This window comes from Podarcis liolepis, assembly GCF_965112155.1.
Source record: "Podarcis liolepis genome assembly, chromosome: 6".
Classification (NCBI taxonomy): domain Eukaryota; kingdom Metazoa; phylum Chordata; class Lepidosauria; order Squamata; family Lacertidae; genus Podarcis; species Podarcis liolepis.
The window spans coordinates 45,596,432-45,618,409 of NC_139559.1; the positions used below are offsets into that span (position 1 = coordinate 45,596,432).

The 21,978-nt window shown below is 43.4% G+C and overlaps 1 protein-coding gene across 2 annotated transcripts in view; it reads left to right on the forward strand.

The window, feature by feature from the left end:
• Positions 1–21,978, forward strand: part of GRM4 (glutamate metabotropic receptor 4) — a 289,589-nt gene that overhangs the window by 170,921 nt on the left and 96,690 nt on the right. For both annotated transcript variants that reach the window (XM_083509182.1, XM_083509183.1), the window contains exon 4: positions 17,714–17,849. In XM_083509182.1, the coding sequence (XP_083365308.1) occupies positions 17,714–17,849 (136 nt within the window). The remainder of the gene's footprint in view (positions 1–17,713; positions 17,850–21,978) is intronic.

A 21,978-nucleotide genomic window follows, 5' to 3' on the forward strand; every position in this document is an offset into this window, starting at 1 on the left:
TGGATTCCACCAACCGGCAGACCCCCATCCTCTGGCAGGAGCACCTTGCAGCTCTTTCTAAATTTAGCTGCTGCCAGAACAGCTCCTGGCTTTAAAGCCGAATTAACACAATGGCTTAAATAAGGCCGGTGGGGGACTTTGTGCCCTGATGTTTCACATCTGTTTGCTGCTGCATTCCACTCTAGAGAGAAGACAGAATGGTGGAGACTCTGCTGTCCCTGGCAGAAGGATGGGCTCCTAACATAAAAAACACAAGAAGAACCTGCTGGATCAGTCCAATAATTCATTGAGTCATATAGAATCGTAGTGTTGGAAGGGACCCCAAGGGTCATCTAGTCCAACCCCTTGCAATGCAGGAATCTCAGTTAAAGCATCCATGACAGGTGGCATTCCAACCTCTGCTTAAAAACCTCCAAGCAAGGAGAGTCCACCACCTTTCGAGGGAGTCTGTTCCATTGTCTAACAGCTCTTACTGTCATTTTCTCCTGATGTTTAGTCAGAATCTCCTTTCTTGTAACTTGCAGCCGTTGGTGCGAGTCCTACCCTCCAAAGCAGGAGAAAACAAGGAGAAAACAAACCCAGCATCCTCTTCTCACAGTGGCAACCCAAACATCTGTGGGAAGCCCCAAAGCAAAGGCTGAGTAGTTCCCTGCAGCTGGCACTCAGAGGCCTACTGTCTTTGACCCTGGAGGTAAAACATAGCCATTGCGGCTGGTAGCTATTGATATCCCTCTGCTCCACCAATTTGTCTAACCCTCTTTTAAAGCTATCCAAGTTAGTGGCCATCACAACTTCTTGTGGGAGTGAGTTCCATTCTTTAACTATGCGGCGTGGCAATTTGCCTCCCCCCCCCCCGCTCTTTCTCAGGGTCCCAACTATGAAATTTTATCAGGGGTGGCAGAAACTCCTTGACAAAGAACACATTTCAGACCTCTACTGAATAAGCCTGTACTGTACACATGCATTTAGGTACAGTCATACCTCATGCTACGTTTGCTTCACGTTACGTTCTTTCAGGTTACATCCTTCCGGGTTTCGCCACTCGCGCATGTGCATAAGCGCCAAATCGTGCAGCGCACCTGTGCAGATATGGCGCTTCAGGTTGTGCTCTTTTCATGTTGCGAACGGGCCTCTGAAACGGATCCCGTTCGCAACCAGAGGTACCACCGTATAACCCATCAGAAGCAATTAAAACTGTGAAAGATCCAGTTTTCCAGATTTCCACAGCAGTTTACAATTAAAAAAAAAAAAGTCATCAAGAAAATTTTGCCTAATGCACATATTTCTACAAACCAACATTCCCCATTACAAAACATTTTTGTAGTTGTTTTCAGTATCATATGCATTTTAATATACCCTTTACTTTAGAATATGCACTTTTGCATATGTTTTGAAGAAGGGCTGTTTTTCAGTTTGCATAATGTTTCCAAAAGTGAATATTAGGTAGATTTGCCTTTAGATGTGAACTGAATCAAATTTCTACTGGCAACCCTACCATTTGGGTTGCTTTTCTACTGGGAAAGTTTCTGCACTGAGTGACCAAACTGGCAGCTCTTTCAATTAGCAGATCATTGGCTGAATCCAGCCTTCCGCTTGTGCCAGGGATTTGATCAGAGCAAGATATTGGAGTGAGCAGAAAACAACCCAGTATTTTGGACCTGCCCTTGGAGGACTGTCAGCAAGCTTTCCTGTAAAACCATCATTTATTGATAGCACTAGTGGTTTTAAGTCCATCCTTTTCTGGCAGCTCCATTGATGTGATCCCCAGGAGTCCTTGCAAAGGAAGGTAAAAAGGCCATTTTTTGGTTTTCTGCCAAGCAGCGTGGTGAGCCCTGTGAAAGTCTTAGCTTGAGCCGGAGCTGAGCACGTAACAGATAAGCAAAGAGAACAAGGGTTGAGAGGCTAATGGAATTACATACCGCTAAACCAGCATGACGCTGCCTTCCCCTGCTGGGGATCACATTCCCTGGGCCATGACGTGCATGATGGAACTAATATTTGGCAGAATTGGGGATCTTTGTATTTGTGGTGAACTCGAGCTAAGATACTTCACTTCTTCATACTTGCTTAGGTTCTGACAAGGAATTAAGGTGGAGGAGAGGTTCTTTACTGCAGGAGTGGGGAAGCTGTGGCCCTTTAGATCAGTGGTTCTCATACTTTTCTGCGCCATTGCTCCCTTGGTTCCATAAACTCATCCCCAGTGCCCCCTGCTAGGGATGTTGTTGTTGTTGTTTAGTCGTGTCCGACTCTTTGTGACCCCATGGACCAGAGCACGCCAGGCACTCCTGTCTTCCACTGCCTCCCGCAGTTTGGTCAAACTCATGCTGGTAGCTTCGAGAACACTGTCCAACCATCTTGTCCTCTGTCGTCCCCTTCTCCTTGTGCCCTCCATCTTTCCCAACATCAGGGTCTTTTCCAGGGAGTCTTCTCTTCTCATGAGGTGGTCAAAGTATTGGAGCCTCAGCTTCATGATCTGTCCTTCCAGTGAGCACTCAGGGCTGATTTCCTGCTAGGGATGGACTTTGGTAAACTTTTGTATTATGGTGCTCTGTGCAAGGCCAAAATTTGGTGCCCCCAAATGGATCTTCTTATTTTTGTGCTCCCTTAGCTCAGCACCCTGTGTGGTGGAACTGCCTGCGCTGCCATACATCCAACACTGCCACAACGATAGTTTGCACAACCTACTAAGGAAGATAATAACACAATAAAATTCAAAACTGTTTAGTTTAACAGAGTTGATAAACTTGATCCAGTGATACCACCTTTTCAAGTTCTGATAGTGATTTACTGCATTTCCCAGTCTATAAGACACCCCCCATGTATAAGACGCCCCCTATTTTGGGGGACTCTGATTTAAGAAAATGGGGCAAGATCTATCCATGTATAAGATGCCCCCAAATTTTGGACATTATTTCTTAGGGGGGGAAAACCTAGTCTTATACACCGAAAAATGCGGTATATTTTCAGAGGTTCCACACAGCTCCCAGGGGGCAGTACCACCCACTTTGGGAACCTCTGCTCTAGATGCTGCTGGACTACAGCTCCCATCTTCCCTGACCAGTTGGGTATGCTGGACGGGGCTGGTGGGAGTTGGAGTCCAACAATATATGGAGGGCCACTGATAGTACATGCCCTGGTGCTCTCAGCTTTCTGGGTGAATGAAAACATGCCTCAGGTTGAGGAAGGGCCATTACATATTTCATAACAACTGGGAAACACTGGCCTGTGAGCGCTCCAATTGGAGAGCAGCCTTCACCAAATGTTTTCATGGGATTTGAGCAGGAAAATATTGGGTTCCTCCCCCTTTGCCTCCAAAACAAAATAAAACTTTTGTGTATATGGTAGGAAGTATTTTTATGTGGTTAGGGATGGTTGTCTACATAAATGTATGTATTTGTATGAAACTAGTGTGCATGTGTACTAGATAAATCAGAAGTATGCACACATGCAGGTGTGTATTTCTCCACATACAAAATTTGCAAACTGCTGCGGATCCCCCTCTTTATTGCTATGGAAACAATCAGTAAGGGTTCATCCAGACATCCTTTTGTGTTGTGTTTCTAGGCTCAGGTCCAGGATTTTCAGGTCCATGTTAGATTGGTTTCTTTTTTGTCACAGGTAAAACCTGTGTTTTACCAGAGCAAATGGCAATCAGGTTTTCCATGAATTGCCATTTGCTCTGATTCAGCAGTAGCATGTGGGTTTTCCTGGAGTAAGTGCCAGGACAAAGAAAAACAAAAACCTGCTTGCATACAGACTTGGAAATCCTAGACCTGTGCCTGGAAAGCACAGCACAAAAGGAAGTGTGGATGAGCCCTAAGTTGCCAGAGCTCCTTACAAAATCAGCCACCTCTAATGTGTGAGAGAGTGCTGGTCCTAGTGTGTCTCAGGGGCTCATCAGTTGTGTAAGAGGTTTTGCTCTTCTCTGGCTGCTCAGAATCTGCTGTTTTGCTTGCCTTACTGGTCTATGTTAGTCCCAGAATCTGTTGATCCAACTCCCTCCTGCCCATCCATCTGCTTCCCCACAAGGACAAAAACAATGAATTTGGCCACACTCCCAGCCTTTAAATTAAAAGTATGAGGCAGTAGCCACAGTGAGCTGCATTGCACAGACTGGCAGGTAGACTCAGTATATCAGGCATCAGTAGTGCTGCTTTTAGATATTGGCTCTCCCCTTGACCTTGGAATTTAGTGATTCAGTTTTCTGTCAAAAGAAAGCAGGACATTCTTCACTTTAGCTCTTGGATTAAGAGCTATGCTTTTGCTTTGGGTCTATATAGTATCCAGGCTGTGTACACACTGTACCTTTAAAGCATGCGTGATGAATATTTACTCCTTCAAAGAATTCTGGGGACTGTAGTTTACCCCTCACAGAATTACAGTTATCAGCCATCCTTAACAAACTACAGTGTCCAGAATTCTTTGAGGTGGGGAATGTGCTTTGAAGCTGCTTTAAAGGTACAGTATGTATGCAGCCCCAAAACCAGTGTTTTCATCTGGGCTATGCCCCACCCCCATAGATTCTGGAGGGTTGTTTGAGATGTTAAGCAACCAAGCTATTGTGCGTGCAGCCAAGAATAATGAGGCAAGACACAAGAGTGTTGACTTAACTAGGGCCATAATGAATTGGGTAGAATCCAACATAGTGTTAAGCGTACATTCCATCAGTACTTATAGGACTTCTACTTGCATGACGGAAAGTTCTTCCCCTCTTCCCCCAATATGCCCCTAAATCCATTCTCGGGCTTCCCACAACCATCTGGATCAAATTTGGGGAGGGTGCAGGGTGTGTCAGGAGCTCGTCCTATACTCAAGTAGGACCCTGGTAGAGACACATACCTGACTGGCATGTTCCCTCCCTCCTGGTCGATTATTCGGGAGCTTCAAAAGCTTTCTTCAGCCCGAACATCACAGCGACCAATGCCAACAGACACCGGCACACTTAGGGATCCGCAGAGTCTTCACAGTTTGCGTAGCAGACCTCAGCAACTCAGCATTTTGGCTAATCTACTTTATTTACATATAAACACACACAGAGAACTGCAACATGGCTCCCTCTCTGTCTAGCATCAGACAGCAAAAAAGAGAAAGAACAAAGGACAATAGTCCCACTTCACGGAACACAGTAACACAAGCATCCTGTCTCCATCACTTCCTACTCTGTGGAGTCAAAACATACACTGTCATGTGATAGACAAAAATCCCATGACTGCAATCACGGAGCTAGAATTCTAACATCATGTGCACAGGCAGTGCTGGAGGCCCCTAGGCAGTCAAAATCTCCTAATACGTTTCTGTAATTTTATTTCAAGATCAATTCAGTATTATTTTGATCCATTGTTGCGGGGGCCCCTAAAAGGTGTGGGACTGTGCACAGGGGGAGGAGGGGTGGGAGTCCTGTTGTGCAAGCAGGAAGCCTTGCACTGACAAAACGGATTAGTTGAATAATGCTTGTTAACTGTAATTTATAGCAATAACTGCAACCTACAGCATTTTTCCGTATATAACATGCCCCAGTGTATAATACGCCCCCTGTTTTGGGGGACTCAAAATTAAGAAAATACACTATTCACTATCCCTGTATAAGACGACCCCTCATTTTAAACTTCAAAAAAATAGGAAAAAATATAGTCTTATACATGGACAAATACGGTAAAATGTGTGGGCTCAATTATTAACTCACTACAGTGAAATAGCCAATGTGGGGTTTAGGGACAGTTACGTCCATTAGCCCTTCCTCAATGACCACACCTGTTCAGGTATTGAGGGAGTCCTTCCAAAGGCACACCCTAAGGATCCAAAGCTCCCCCAGGTAACCCAGGTTGGCTCCAAAGGGTACCCATACCGAACCCACTGGGTCTCACATCCCTCAAATAAAAGCTCCATAACTCCCCTCTGAACTTAATGGTGTCTCTGAGTACTCACTAAATCCCTACATATTGAAGTCATCCCCTGAACAACCTTGCCAATCATGACTGACCTAAATCCTGTTTAACTACAGCCTCCCAAGTGCCAGCTGCTGGTCAGCAAACTCCCTCCTTGGTCACAGCAGAGCAGGATCTCTGAGGTGTTCACAAAAGCACCCCACTTGCACTGCTGATGGCCAGGTAAGCACACTTCTGTCTAAACAGCTGCAAGCAGAAGAGAATGAGTTAAATACAAAATCACAGGTAGTCAAGAAGAAGAAGAAGAGTTTGGATTTGATATCCCGCTTTATCACTACCCGGAGTCTCAAAGCGGCTAACATTCTCCTTTCCCTTCCTCCCTCACAACAAACACTCTGTGAGGTGAGTGGGGCTGAGAGACTTCAAAGAAGTGTGACTGGCCCAAGGTCACCCAGCAGCTGCATGTGGAGGAGCGGGGAGGCGAACCCGGTTCACCAGATTATGAGTCTATCGCTCTTAACCACTACACCACACTGGCTCTCAGAGACCACAGAGGGCCTTCTTGGTAGTGGCGCCCACCCTGTGGAATGCCCTCCCATCAGATGTCAAGGAATTAAACAACTATCTGACTTTTAGAAGACATCTGAAGGCCGCCCTGTTTAGGGAAGGTTTTAATGTTTGATGTTTTATTGCGTCTATAATATTCAGTTGGGAGCTTCCCAGAGTGGCTGGGAAAACCCAGATAGATGGGCGGGGTATAAATAATAAAAAAATGTATTATTATTATTACCCTGCCCACCTGACTGGGCTGCCCCAGCCACTCTGGGCGGCTTCCAACATCAAACATTTAAAACTTCGCAATATGTCTCACTTCTTGCAGTGAGTGAACCACCAGAAGGCCCTCAAAGCTGGACCTCAGTGTCCAGGCTGAACGATGGGGGTGGAGCCACTCTTTCAGGTATATGGGGCTGAGGCTGTTTTAGAGCTTTAAAGCTCAACACCAACATTTTAAATGATCCTCTCCAGGTGTTGTTGAAATATAGTCCCAGCCAGCATGGACAACAGTCACATTAGCTACCCCTAAATTGAGAGTGGAACTTCCAAAAGAAACTGCACTAAGTCTGTTGTTGCCTCTCTTCGGAAGTGAGGCATAATAGTAGAAGAAATGTGTATGTAAAAAAGTCTATTTCTTTCAGAGCTGGCAGTAGGCTAACTTAACATTTTTATCTTTGTGGAATTCATTCATTCTGTACTTTTCTTTCTTTCTTTTAAAAGTCATGGATGTTGCTTTTTCATTCAGGGAAGTGAAATACCAAAGCAGCTTGCAGGTGTTTAGCATGCAAATCTTGTTATTTGTGAATGGATTTAATCTAGCCTTCTTCTTTTCCTCACCTACTCCCAACAGCAAATAGAATCTTCCTGTTCCTAGTCTGCAGACTGGAACAGGCATTCAAATTGGGAGCGGTTACTTTGCTTTGAACTGTAATTGGGGAGCCACAGTAGCTGTATTCAAAAATGCAATGCATCCATAGCCCGAGTGTTCTTTGGATGACTGTGAATAGGGACAAAACAAATATAAGTTCTACAGCTCTCATGGTTTGAGCATGAATCATATTATTTTGTCTCTGAGCCTCAACTCACAAAGATTTGAGAACGGTAGAAGCGTTCATATTTTTTTAAAAGCAGCAATACGGGGAAAAACATGGCACGAGAACTAAAGATTCGGAATCATCCTTTTAATGAAAAAGAATTTCAAGTGTTTTCTTGTTGGAGATGCCTTCTAGGACACTGAACTCACTTCATATAATGTGGGTTGTTTTTGTGTGTGAGGAAGGCTAAATTCATGGTTTTTAAGCATAGTTGCAACAATGCTAAATGTGGGGCTTTCTTCTGAGTAGATCTGCATTGGCTCCCAGTACATTTCTGGGCACAATTCAAAGTGTTGGTGCTGACCTTTAAAGCACTAAACGGCCTCGGTCCTTGTCAGGGAACTGCCATCGGAGCCAGAGGGAGAGGGAGGGCTCCAGAGGGGTTCCGGAGAGTGTCCCGGGAGGGAGGGAAGCAGCACATCTTCTGGGGAAGGAAATCAGCGTAGGACCAGTGGAGAAGGGGGGCAGATGGGGGAATCGGCGAGGAGGCTCCATGACTCCTCGCCGGGGACCAGCGGGGAGAGCACGGGTCCTCCGCCGCCCACACTCTCCCTGCGCAGAAGGCTTCCGCGCAGGGAGACTAGGCGGAGACTAGGCGTCAAAGAGCTTCTTTGCTGGAAGAAGTTCAAGAAACGCCCACTGACGGATTCTGCCAGCGATTGAGACAGCCATGGGAGAGTGGCTGTCCAGACAGAAAGGGTTCACTCAGGCAACCCAGCCAGGTGTGGCGCCGATTTACGCACAAGCAACCCCTAGAACCATTACAGTCCTGTATACCTGAAGGAGTGTCTCCACCCATTGTGGAACCCGGAAACTGAGAACCAGTGCCGAGGGCCTTCTGGTGGTTCCCTCATTGCGAGAAGTGAGGTTACAGGGAACCAGACAGAAGACCTTCTCGGTAGTGGCGCCTACCCTGTGGAACACCCTCCCATTAGATGTCAAGGAAATAAGCCAGCTATCCTATTTTTAAAAGACATCTGAAGGCAGCCCTGTTTAGGGAAGTTTTTAATATTTAATGCTGTATTGTTTCTAACACTTGATTGAAAGCCGCCCAGAGTGGCCAGAGAAACTCAGCTGGATGGGCGGAGTATTAATAATAATAATAATAATAATAATAATAATAATAATTTGTAGGATTGCTCTGTAAATGAACTCACAGGCCCACTGAGCTTGAGAAACCAGTCTGAAGTTCCCTGCCAGAAGTTCCCCTCCAATATTTTGATGAAAGTATTTTAAGTGTATCGATTCCCCAAACCTAAGTCTCAGGACCAACTCCAGAGATCTGACAGTTCTAGATACAGTAGCCCTTCCAATGTTCAATGGATGGGAAAGGTTTGGATGGATGGACACAACAGTGTCATTAGGTTACATTAGATTCTGGACTTTGGTCTTACAGCCACTCCTACTCAATTTAGTGGGTATTCCTTCACAATTCAAAATAAGCCAGCCCTGCTGTGAGTTGCTCATTTTGCTGTGTGGGACTGTGGGCTTCTGCCCCCCAATCCTGTTCTAAGTGCACCAGTAAATTGTCATGGGCAGTGGACTTGTCCCTTGTGTGAACAGTCTGTGAACAGTAGGCAGCCAGAGCCACATATATATTTTTCTCTCTCCCTATATCTATATTTCTACTTTTCTAGATGATGTTGGAAAGACATGGGAATAAGACATACTAAATAGAAACTTCTTGTAAATCTGGGAAGAAGTGATACATGGCAAGAAGTGGGAGAATAAATCTCACTTTATAAGAATTTTAGTCGTCATCTCCCCTCCCTGGTAAGAAGGAGCGAGTAGCAGGAGAATGCAGAGATCAATAATTCACTGTGATTCAGTATTGAAAAAGGAAAGCCCTCAAGATACTTTGCCCTTTCTGATTAATACGAATGTTCACGGGGCCAGGATCTAAGAGTTACTCAGCTGAGAATTCCCCAATGCATTTCCTATGCTTCAGATTCGGAAGATTCTTTTGAATGGGGAGAGAGGCAAGGAGATGCCCCCACTTCTGTTTCCCATTCCGTTGCTAGTTCTGTTTGTTGTGTGTTTGTGTGTGTTTGTGCATGTCATGTGTGTGTGCTACTCCCCCCCCCCGTTGGTTCCCTGAGTAATGTCTCTTGGTCACGCTCCAGCATGACAGCCCTGGAGCACGACATAATTCTCAGAGCTGGCTTTTATATACATTGGTGATGATAATGTATACAGAAAGCCTGTCTGTGGTTCTTGTGCACACAGCTAAATCCCCTTCCCCTTTCTTCAAGTTTTGCATTATGATATCAATTAATAAAATGTAAAGTTCAAAATAACAACAACCCCAGATGAAAAAAGATTTACATAATATATCAAAGGCGTTAAAAGCTAAATCCCCAGAGCTGTTTGACTCTCAAACAGATCTCTTCTTTATCTTTCTTCTGCACTAGCCTGCTAACATACTCTTCTTGTCTTCGTATTCTGTCCACCCTCACCAGTGCACAGGGATTAAGCCAAGGTGTTGAGATGGATAGCTATGGACTCTTAACTTTTATAGCCTACAGCCTAATATAAGGAACACACAGGCATTCTGTAATGAGTTTCCTGCCTGACAAACTGCCTTGGAAGCTGGTGCCAGAGATAGGAGGGTCCTGATTCTTCATTTCCTGTGCATGGACGTGCAACGTGTTTAATCCTTTCGCACCACCACATGGCAGCTGGATGCATTCCAGGTTGGATGCTGTGACACACAGAGCTGCACAAACAAGGGACATGTTCCTGGTATCCTTTTATCTCCATCAGACATCCATGTACTAGCTCAGGAAGCCGTCCTGATGCTGAGGTTATCCATCCCCAAAGATATGTAGGATTCCAGTGAGACTGACACCAGGTATCCAGAGGCGCCGTACACCTCTTGCTCAACCTTGCTCAGTCCCACAAATAAGCATGGCGTGGGCATTCCCTGTGCCTGTGACCTTGCACAGGGGCTGGGGCTGCAATTATCGTTTGATGGCATGCTAATCATGTCATCCATCAAGCAGCACAATAGCCTTTTAATCATAAATAGGGATATACAAACCTGCCTTGGTCCATTGTGCCAGTCATTCACACTTTAGGTATTTTCTGTTCTGCTGCAAGCCGTTTTGTTTTTTCAAACATTTGCCTTCCATTTTATTGTTCGCTGATATGGAAATACAGTTTTGTTTTTGTTTTTTTACACAGCACACAAATGTATCTCGGCCATCAGCAGATATTTGCAAATCAATTACCTTACCTGTGTGTTCCCTTTCAAAGTTAATGAATTTTCAGAGAAGAGTAGCCCTGTTAGTCTTTTGCAGCAAAACACCCAAAGAGTCATGTGACACCTTAAAACCAAAGTTAATGAAGTAGCTAATGACCCATCAGAAACCCATCTATGGCTGCAAAATTAACCATGCCTACTTAGATGGAAGCTGCATTGAATTCTGCAGAGCTTACTTTCACGTAAGTGTGGTTAGGATTGCAGCCTATCTTACTAACTTAATTTCACAGTTCAGCATAAACTTGTCATGCTGTTTCATTTCCCTCACTCGGGCATCAGGGAGGGACAATTTAGCATCCTGTTAATGTTTTGTTCATTTTGTCCTGGATTGCATGAATCCTGTGGGTATATTAAAACATTTTACAGGCATTCTCCTATGTTTTTACTGTTTGTAGTAAACATGTTTTTGTTTTTCAAAACCTTGAAATCCTCTTTTTATGCCAATGTATTCCTTCCATGTGAAAAGTATAATGATGAATGCTCAATTTTTAAATTTACAGTACAGTACAAAGGCATTTGAGTACGTGCATAGAGGCTGCTTGTAGCAAATAACAAGTTTTAAGTCAACAAAACTTCAGGCGGGAAAGAGGAAAAAAATTGAAATTTAATTTTAGTTTTATAGTAAGGTTTGGGGGATGGATGAGTTATCAAACATGAGCAGTCACATCAAGATGTTGACAATTCAAAGTTTAACAGAATAGCAGAGGAACAAAGAAGTTCACTTCTTTTTGTGTAAAAAGAACAATAATGAGCAATACTTTGCATTGTTTTTTCCCCCTTTAAAAAATTCACAGTAGGAAGCATATTAAGACTGAAATCCTCAAGCCTCCTTGAATTCAATCTGATTTACTTCTGAGTAGACATGGGGAAGTATGGGAAAATTTCCAGTAGCAGAAGGATTAGCACTAGTGCAATGTGAATTGACCCCTCTCTTCCTGCATGAACACCACCCCATGCCTTTTCTGGAGAAACCCCAGAACAGACTTTGGGGGCACACAGAGGGAGAGCAGGAAGGAACATTTTGTTGCCCAAGGAGAAGTCGTTGTGCTAATGTGGCCTGGTTCCCACTTGATGAAGAACTCAAACTCAGATTGTGGTTTCTACCAAAATCTTAATACTCAGCTCAGTGAGCCACATAGGCAAAATGCTGTTCAAAGGCACAACAGGTGATATACAATCAAAGATACTGCTCTGACAATGACACACACTCCAGAACTCCACCATAAGGGAAAGGAACAAACACAACTCAGCATGGCAAGTGACTCTGACCCTCAGATTGAGGGAGCAACCTAACATTTCTCCAAGAAGGCTGAATCCTTCCCATCTGTTCACGCCTGTGTCTCTGTGACCTGGGTGGGGATGGAAGCACCTCAGAGGTAGATGGAACAGGTGAGGCAACACCTCTCCCAGAGGGCTGGGATTGGACATGGTTTCTGACAACTCTGGAGGCAGAGTTGCTTGCATGATCAGCAAAGTGGATGAATCAGAACCATCCTGTAACATCTCTGAAGATGGAGGTGGAGCCTGTGCATTGTGCTGCAGGGACTGGTGGGGAAATGGGACGAGGTGAGGGAAATCCCTCCCTCAGGATCCTCTTCCTTGGGTTCTCCCCATTTGGATAGAGACCTTTCCAGTCCACGGGAACCCTCCCTGGGGTCATCTGTCAGCCATGCCTCTTCTCTGTCTTGGCTCGGCCAGCACCCTACTACGACATCATGGAACATTCACCTTAACTATCATGTATACCCCTGGGGTTAGAATTGCAGTCTGGGCTACTTCTGGCAACAAACAACAGTTCAGAATATCAGCAGTTACGTCAGTGAATATGCAAATAATGTATAACACCAAGCTGTTTCCATATCTATATGTGTATCTATTTATGTATAATGTGCGCCTGTAAAAATATCATTTGCTGCAGAGAACTAAGGCGAAAAGCATCCATAGTAAGAGCTGCAACGGGGGTTGAAAGGGCAGGTGTAAATCTACGGAGCAGTTTGTTTTCAACGGATTCCTCTGACATTCCTAATCATAAGCATGTAGCCATTAGCAGCGCATAAGGAACTTGCATGTGATGAGCTTGTCTTTCTGTAAATGCCTCTTTGCAAGTGTCATTATTTGATAAGTTTGGATTGCCTCCATTGATGTTTACTAGGACAAGATGCTAATCAAGCTCTGTGACAACTGATCTCCTTGCAATTGTCATTTCAAACAATTGGCTATTGTGTGATAAAACTGGGAAGGAGCAGATGCCTCCTTGATGATGGGCTGCTGCCTTTCCCTACTCGTTGTCCTTAATTTAGCTTTCACTATTCCAAAATAATTAAAATATCCCAGAGTTTGGACCTTGTGTTTGCCTTATAAATAGTTATTGCTCATGGTTATTCATGAGCTGCTCTCCATTAACCTCTTACCTCTAGGGGTTCTTCCTGCCATAGAGAAACCATCTCCCCACTCATTTGCTGTCAGTTTTGCTAACAAGATTTATTTCTTTTTTGTGTTTATTTGTGCAAATGATGTTTGGATAAAAGGACTGAGAAGGTGGCTACATCATACTGAAGTTGTAGCTCTGATATGTCAAAATATGGAATGAGTAATCAGGATATTCACTGTGGATGGTGTGTAGGGCAATATGACCCAGTGAGGCTGATTCTCCTGAATATCTGCCTGATATTCCCTAGGGCTAAATGAGAGGTTGGAAGGTGGGAGTCCCAAATGCAGCATTATTATTATTATTATTATTATTATTATTGAAAAAGAGGGACATTTGTGAAAATGTAAATCTGGGGCTCCCAACATGGTGACTGGGGCTCCCAACATGGTGACTCTGGACACTATAGAACTACCAGAAAGCCCCCTTTTTGCTCCAAACAGCTCCCTGCCCTCTTTAATTTTAAATAATTTTAATGAGGGTTTTCTGGAGATTGTTTGGTTGAGCAGGATGCCTTTTTATGCGACGCCTGCTTTTACTTGTGTATGTTGTCTGGTTTTAGTTAGTGGGGTGTGTTCTGAGCATCACCAGTCTTCCTCTGTGCAAAGTGGTGCCCATGACAGTTCTTAGATTTCCTGGGCCCCTGGTGTAAATAAATGCTGTCCAACCATGAGCATGTGAGCTCTGTGGCTGAAGCCTTTCTTTTCAGTTTCTTCAGGAGTCCATTTCTGTCTCTCACTGCACCAAGATCTGGAGATGGATTTCTCCAGGACCACTTCCAAGACTGGTAGACCCCTTTCCATTCATATCTCTGCAGTAGTGGCTGTTTTCTGGCAAGTCATAGATGTCAGCCCACAGCAACAGATGGGATATTTTTCCTGGGACAGCTCAGTCGGTAGTATCAGGGTCATAGGATTGAGCTCTACTCTGGGCAAAAGATTCCTGCAGTACAGGGGGTTGGACAGGGGTTCCAGCTCTATGATTCCATTAATCTGGTCTCATATTTTCAGTTTTACTATAAGAAGGATTTCATCTAAGCCAAGGTTTAGCCCTGGAACTTGTTCTGGAAAGCCAAGATATAGCACTGGCATATATAAAATGTTCTTAAAGATAAGAATACTGTTCCATATATATAGAACTTCCACTTCCAAGTCTGAAAATTGAGGATGGTCTGCAATCCTGAGACTACTACTTGCTGGCAGATTTGATCTGCAGTACCACTCTTTATTTTAATTTTTAGAAATAAAGCTCTGTTGTGTGGCTGCTGATCTCCTTGGCATCAGCAGCAACTAATAAGGTTACTGATAAGGCCTACAGAACAATTTATACGCAGAGCCTTTTGCTAGGAGGACTAGCTATTATTTCCTTCTATTCTTTCACAATCTTTTCCTAATAGAAAGAAAGGCTCCCTTTCTGCAGGTAAAATGTACTGTGGGGGCAGGCCTCTGGAACAGCAACCCTATGCTAATTATTCTGACCTTTGCATAAATAGGGATTCTTTTGTGGCATATGAGCAGCAGCCCTGTCATTTCCTATGCAAATTGAGACTATCAATTATATCCAGAAGGTCCTGAAACATTTCATCATCTCCTGTCTCATATATTTGCTCCCTTTTCATCTGATTGGCCACTGCAAAAGTTCGCACAGAGCAAGAGCGGCTGGGATTTTTGCAAAGGCCGGAGCAAACAGATGTTGAGGGTTAAGTCTCAGCAAGCCAGAGCAGTTTTGCATCCAGCTATCCTTTCAGTTTTCTGTCTTGATTTTCAGAAATTGTTTTTAATTAGCTGCTTCTACAGAACCCTCAGGAGTGGTCAGGTTTAAAGGTTCTCATTGCTGCAGCCCAGAGGTCAAATTGATCCAGGAAAAACTGCAGTAAAGCTGGCAATGGATTTTGCAACATCCCACCTCCAAAGGGGAAACAGATACTTAGAGGAGGATAACTAAAACTTTTTACTACGGATTTTACCACCAGTAATATAAAAACTGGGTATGTAGCATGCTACTGTTTTGTTCCCACAATTAGCTCACATCTTATAATACTAAGCTACACAAAGATCCACAAAGAACAGTAAGACAGGAGAGTTACGCTTAATACTTGATGAGGAAGGAGGGTAGCTCGGTGGCAGAGCACATGTAGAAAGTTTAAAACCTGGTATCTCCAGCCAGAGCTGGAAAAGACTCCTTTCCAAAATCCCAGTGAGCTGCTGCCAGTCAGAGTTGACTGGCTTGCTGTGTCAGTGTGTCTGTGCAGCCACAGCCCAACTTGCCACTGCCTTGCCCTTCCCCATCCATCTAAGCTGTAGCAAGAGCAGCGCTGGGAGGGCTGTTCTGCAGCTCTATCCCAATGCAGGAGCCACATGGATGAATGGTCTAATTTGGTATAAAGCAACTTCCCATGAGTACAGATCTGGATTGCATATCTGCATGAGTCTCACAGTCTTCCAAGATGAATCTGCTCTAAAATCAACTGCCTGGATCATGTTTATTCTAAACCTACCCCATTATGAGTAAGCTTAGGAATGCAACATAGGATCTATCCATATGAATCTCCTTATAAATGGATTTCTTTTTTAAAAAAAATGTAATGTAGTAAGAACTGTATTCAAGTGAGCACATGGGTGCACTTGTTAACAAGCAAGGTAAGCAGTATGTCTTGGCAGGACAGTCCCCACTTTCATTTAGAGAAAATAAATGTTACTACTAGGGAATAATGGTGCAGGCTAACAGGTGGCCGGCTGGATATGTGACAGGCAGCCTGGAGACAAGGTGGTTGAAGGAGGTATGCCTAATAGGCAATGGACTGAGAATCAGGAATGCGAAGGAATGCAAGGAGAATGAGGCTTGCACAGAAAGGGCAGAGGAGGCGAGGAAATGAAAGTGGGGGCCCAAGGAGCCAAAGGGACATAGCATTGCTATATCCAAAATGTGCTAAGCCCCCTTCATTGCATGCAGAGGCATTGTGTGTGGAAAGCGGTCCTTGGCTGTATGCGTGACATGCATGGAGACATCCGATGAAGCTGAAGCTTGGAAGCCTCAGAACAGACAAAAGAAAGCACTTCTTCATACAATGCATAGTTGCTGGGGTTTCTTTTGGCTTTTAAAGAGGATTAGACATACGGTATTCATGGAAGATAAGGTTATCATCAAGCCACAATGGCCATGTTCTATCCCCACTGTCAGAGGCAATGGAATATCAGTAGCTAAGAACCACAAGTGCTGTTGTTCTCAGGTTCCTGCTTTTAGGTATCTGGCTGGCCACTGTGAGAACAGGATACTGCACTAGATGGGTGATTGGACTGAACCAGCAGAGTTCTTACTGTGTTCTTATGCATGCATTAGGTACATGTGGACTCTGAAGGGAAAACCTATGTGCATAGTCATTTATGTGCATATGCTTTCTGCATGGACTGGAACCCTTTATGCCTGGCATTCCAGCTTGTGCAGAAAGCCTATGAAAATGGAGATCTGCACTCACCGGCTTTCTTCTGCATACATCCAGGCTTAAGATGTAGGCATCAGCAGTGGGGCCAAGGAGCCACACAACCATAGGGATGATGTTGGGGAATGCCTCCATTGTAATACCACTAAATATGATTCATGTGAGGGGGTGATGGTGATGGTATACTATAAAGGCTACTTCCAGTAGCACCTTAAAGACCAACTAAGTTAGTTCTTGGTATGAGCTTTCGTGTGCATGCACACTTCTTCAGTGTATCTGAAGAAGTGTGCATGCACACGAAAGCTCATACCAAGAACTAACTTAGTTGGTCTTTAAGGTGCTACTGGAAGGAATTTTTTTATTTTGACTATGGCAGACCAACACGGCTACCTATCTGTAACTATAAAGGCTACTGTAATGTTTAGATTTTCAGAGAAGTTGAATTCTGCCAATTATGGCTTCTACTGTCTCTGCATCATTGTGACCTGGCAACTCTAAGAGGGCATTAAAAGGAAGAGAGTGAATTACACATATTGATTTGAACTAACCTGCCCATTCTTTACCTACAGGCATTTTGTCAGTAGTGCAGTAATCAAGGTTAGAAAAATCAGATGATGCACTGCGTGTGTAAAATAATTCAGGTCTGAATGAAACTCCAGAGCAATTATAGGCCATTACTATGGGAGAAGAACCTGATGTTCAGCCTTTTAGGTTTCCATTCATGTCATTCTATGTAGTGTTCATGGTTGCATCCAGGCATTTAAAACGCAGGTGAAATTTGGCGTTAGCTGCATGTCTTATGTAATCATCTTGGGGCTTGCTCACACATGCATGTTCATCAAGGTCCATCACTCATATTTCCTCCTATATTTGAGTTACATCTACTGACATGGAAAGGTCATCAGCATGGGCTATGACAGGATATGCCCTGGGTAGCTTCCTTTAGACCACCCATCTGGGCTGTAGCAAAGGAGCCCCAGGCTTTGGATTGCTTGGTAATTTTTCCATTCCAAGGCTTCTCTAATGATGCCATTTTTTCCCCAACTACAGGGAGTGTGTGTGTGGCACAATCAGTCAAGATCCCCCGCGAGCCCAAGGCAGGAGAGTTTGATAAGATCATTCGGCGCCTCTTGGAAACATCCCATGCCCGAGCCGTCATCATTTTTGCTAATGAAGATGATATCAAGTAAGAAGGTCATGGTCTGGTTTGAGGGTCTGTGTGGGAAGGAGAGAGAAAGAGAGCGTGTGGGTGGGGAGAGAAGGGGAAGGACAAGAGAAGAAGGCAAAATGTTCCAAATACATGTTCCTTTGTTACTCTCTCCTGATGTGTCACAGAACATGAGTGTTCTTCACAAAGAATGAGTGTCCTTGTTGTTAATGAACAAAGTGGACATTGTATCTGGGTCACTGTGTCCTCCAAATTTGCATCCCACTTCTGCATCCTCTCCAGGTCCTCAATATGCCCACCTGTCCAGTAGCTTAGTATTATACAGATAGATAGAGGTGAAATAAGCTATTGCTGTGTAGGACAGTTTTAGTTTTTTCGCCCCAACCATTCTCCATCAACTAACAAGAAAAGAAATCACATTGAAAATGATCAAAGGGAAGAGAAACTTTTCGTGAAATCCTCGTGGGTGGGGTACAGGGCTTTTGTTGCATTTACCTTTCTTCTGGGGTTGTTGAAGGGTTCAGTGACTGTCCTTTCATTTTACAAATCTGCTCTCCAGCGGTCTGCATTCTGCAGCCTTCCCAGGTACCTACACCAATGCTATACTCAGCTTTGCTTTCTTGTAAGTACAAAAAGACAGGGCGGCAGCATACTTTGTGTCTAACAGTTGTACATTGCTGCTGGTTTTTTAAAGTACAGCCTTTGTACTTTTAAAGAAATTACTGCAGATTTTTTTTAATGTAAAAGGAATAGCTTCCCCTACAAACAAAAATTAGTAAGTGCACCCATCTCAGACACTTGGTAGTAGGGAAAAAGCAAAAATTTGATTAAGATTACATTCAAAGGAGAGTCTATGTAATTCACAATATCCGATATAATATGCAAACTGAAATATAGCCATCCTTTGAAATTTGCACTTCTCTGAATTTTGCAATGCTCTTTTCCAGCCAAGTACAGACATGCATATACTAGTGTGATGCGCTCAAAGAAAACCCACTTCTTAGCTAAATTACATTTGAAATTTGCATTATTTTAGGTGAAATTGCTTTTAAAATAATTTTAATTAAAACGAAATTATAGATGGGTGCACTGCTAAGCAGATTCCTGCATGCATGCCCCATTTGTGCAAACTTAACACATTCAAATCAATAAATTGAGAGGCAGGGACAAAGAGAAAAGGAACACCTACAGGTATGGACAGGAAGAAGTGTATTTGATCTTCAATTGCAAATGCAATTGCATGCATGGGTGGACTAATGAGATCAAATTTGAAGAAGGAAAACATGGATTCCACGCAAGATCCAGCTCTTGTATCATTTATGATACTGTAAGATATTTCAAAATGGCTTGGAACTTGATAATGTTCTTCCCATTAGAATTCCAGTTTCTGATAAAATAAAACCCAGGTCTTCTGACTCTTGTCTTTTGATACAGCTGTTATAAATCATTCCCTCTCAAATGTAAAACTGCTGTTATTTTAAGTTTAAATAGCCTGATTTTGCAGCTACTCATTCAACATGCCTATTTTATAGTTTGCTTTTAATCTTTTAATTTTTATCAGTTGTTATAATTGTTCTTTCTGTTTAATACACATTACAACATGGAATAATAGCAAAAAACTTTGTCAAATATGGCCTGATTGCTTCTGTGAAAATGTTAAAAGTTCTGGTTATTTTTACTTTAAAAAATTGCAGTTCAAAAAAATATAATATTGAAAGTCCTCCATTTTATAATTACCACCAAATTTTTTATTTTTGTAAGAGATTATAATGCCTGGTTCCATGGAAACTTCCTGCAGTCGTACAAAAGTAAAGTTGATGTGTTCTGATTAGTCGCTGGAAGTCAGAATATGGTCCATTCCAACAGAATAAGTGGAACTGTTAATGAAGCGCAAGAAAAACCTAAGAGTACACAATACTTCTGTTTTGATTTGATATTTTTGAGCCTAGCAATTTGCACTGAGTTACACCTGATTTTGCAAGTGTCTAATTTATTAATCAGCAAACATTATGCAAATGTGAGTAAACTGACATTTTCAATCAGTTTACATCAAATATGCAAACAATCTAAGTTCCTGGGAAGCTGGCTAATAGATATGTCTGAAACCCAGACAGTTATACTCGTTTACTCCCAGCAAAATCAGAGATTTGCCTCGCAGTGTAAATGGCAAGCACCATTAAACAGGGATTTGTAAACATTTACCTATCTGAAAACAGTCTGTAAGCTGGAGAATTGCACCCTGTTGGCAGTAGCTTATACACATCTGGAAACTCTGTATTTTTCATGCAGTGATAGGCTGAGGTTTACTGCTGAGCCAGATGCCTCTCTTGGGACTTAGCCATGTGATCGTTTCTTGAGTCATGAAAGCACTGTGTATGTGTGTGTTTGCAAGTGTGTGTTTTCTGGATACCACGCGGTGCAGATCATCAGAGCTTTCACGATTCTTCAGCCTGCATAAACTTTCCATCTCATATTGATTTTCATGCTTGCTTTTCAAGGCTTCCTTCATTCTCAAAGCGCTAAATAATGCAGCTGCAAAAAAAAAAGTGACACAGCTGTCCGATAGGGCCACCAAGAGGTGGTGGTCCACATTGCTAATTTCCTCTAAATTTAAGAAAGAAGAAGAAAAGTTTGGATTTGATATCCCGCTTTATCACTACCCAAAGGAGTCTCAAAGCGGCTAACATTCTCCTTTCCCTTCCTCCCCCACAACAAACACTCTGTGAGGTGAGTGAGGCTGAGAGACTTCAAAGAAGTGTGACTAGCCCAAGGTCACCCAGCAGCTGCATGTGGAGGAGTGGAGACGCGAACCCAGTTCACCAGATTATGAGTCTACTGCTCTTAACCACTACACCCAGTTCACCAGATTACGAGTCTACTGCTCTTAACCACTACACCCAGTTCACCAGATTACGAGTCTACTGCTCTTAACCACTACACCCAGTTCACCAGATTATGAGTCTACTGCTCTTAACCACTACACCCAGTTCACCAGATTATGAGTCTACTGCTCTTAACCACTACACCATACTGGCTCTCGCCCCAGTGCTCCTGGCCCAGCATAGTGGAGACTGGCATTGTTTTTGCAGGTTCATCCCTTCAGATTCAGACAGGAGTCCTCACTTTTTGAAGCTGTAGTGCTAAAACCCGTGAAGTAATTTGTGGGTGAAATGTGAGCTAGGGAGAAAAATCGGAGTCTTTATGATCTTCTGGGTAGCTCAGCTGGTTAGAGCATGGTGGTGATAACACCCAGGTTGCAGGTTCCATCCCCATATGGGACAGCTGTGTATTCCTGCATCACAGGAGGTTGGATTAGATGACCCTCAGGGTCTATTCCAACTATGCAATTCTATGATTCTATCTTCTTGCCTTTCTTGATTCCTCTTCTCTGGGCTCACATCACACCTGTTGCCAGAAAAAGGTGAAGGAGATTAAAATATGCATGCAGAGCACACACAGCCCAAAGATAGCAATATTATGCCACAAAACAAAGCGAGTTAACACTCTTCATGTGTGAGAGATCCCAGGCTCCTCCAGATGATTTGTTTATTGAACATTCAGCCTGATCTGCTAGCACAAAGCTTACACATGGAGGTTAGACTTTTTTTTAAAAAATGGAGTGATTGTTCTGATTCTCTGGCACGGTTTATATGTCTTCCCGTTAATCATTTGTTCACCTCACACTTCTGAGTGCCTTTCCCCATCACTTTCCTATCTGCAAAAAGTTCGTTTTTTAAAAAGAATGTGGTTTCATTGCAGTAGGGCAACAGAGCACTTTAGTTCACTTTAATTGTGGAAACCTAAATTTCCAGTATGCACTTGAATCTCTCCCACAAAATATTGACTGACTGAAGGTGACCCCTCTCCAGAACCTTGAAAATGGTTCATCCTTCTCAGATCACCTGGCCTGTAGACGCAACTCTTTTGTTAGTACAGGTTTGTTTTTGTGTGATGTAAAGCATCTCAGGTATTTCTGTCACTGCTGTTTCCCTCATATTCAAATTTTCCCATAGCTGAGAAGCTCAGTGGGTGGTCCTGAGCCAATCTCTTTCTCAGCCCAACCTACTTTGCACGGTGCTGTGAAGATAAAAAAGAGGAACATGTACACGTACACACACACACACACACACACACACACACACACACA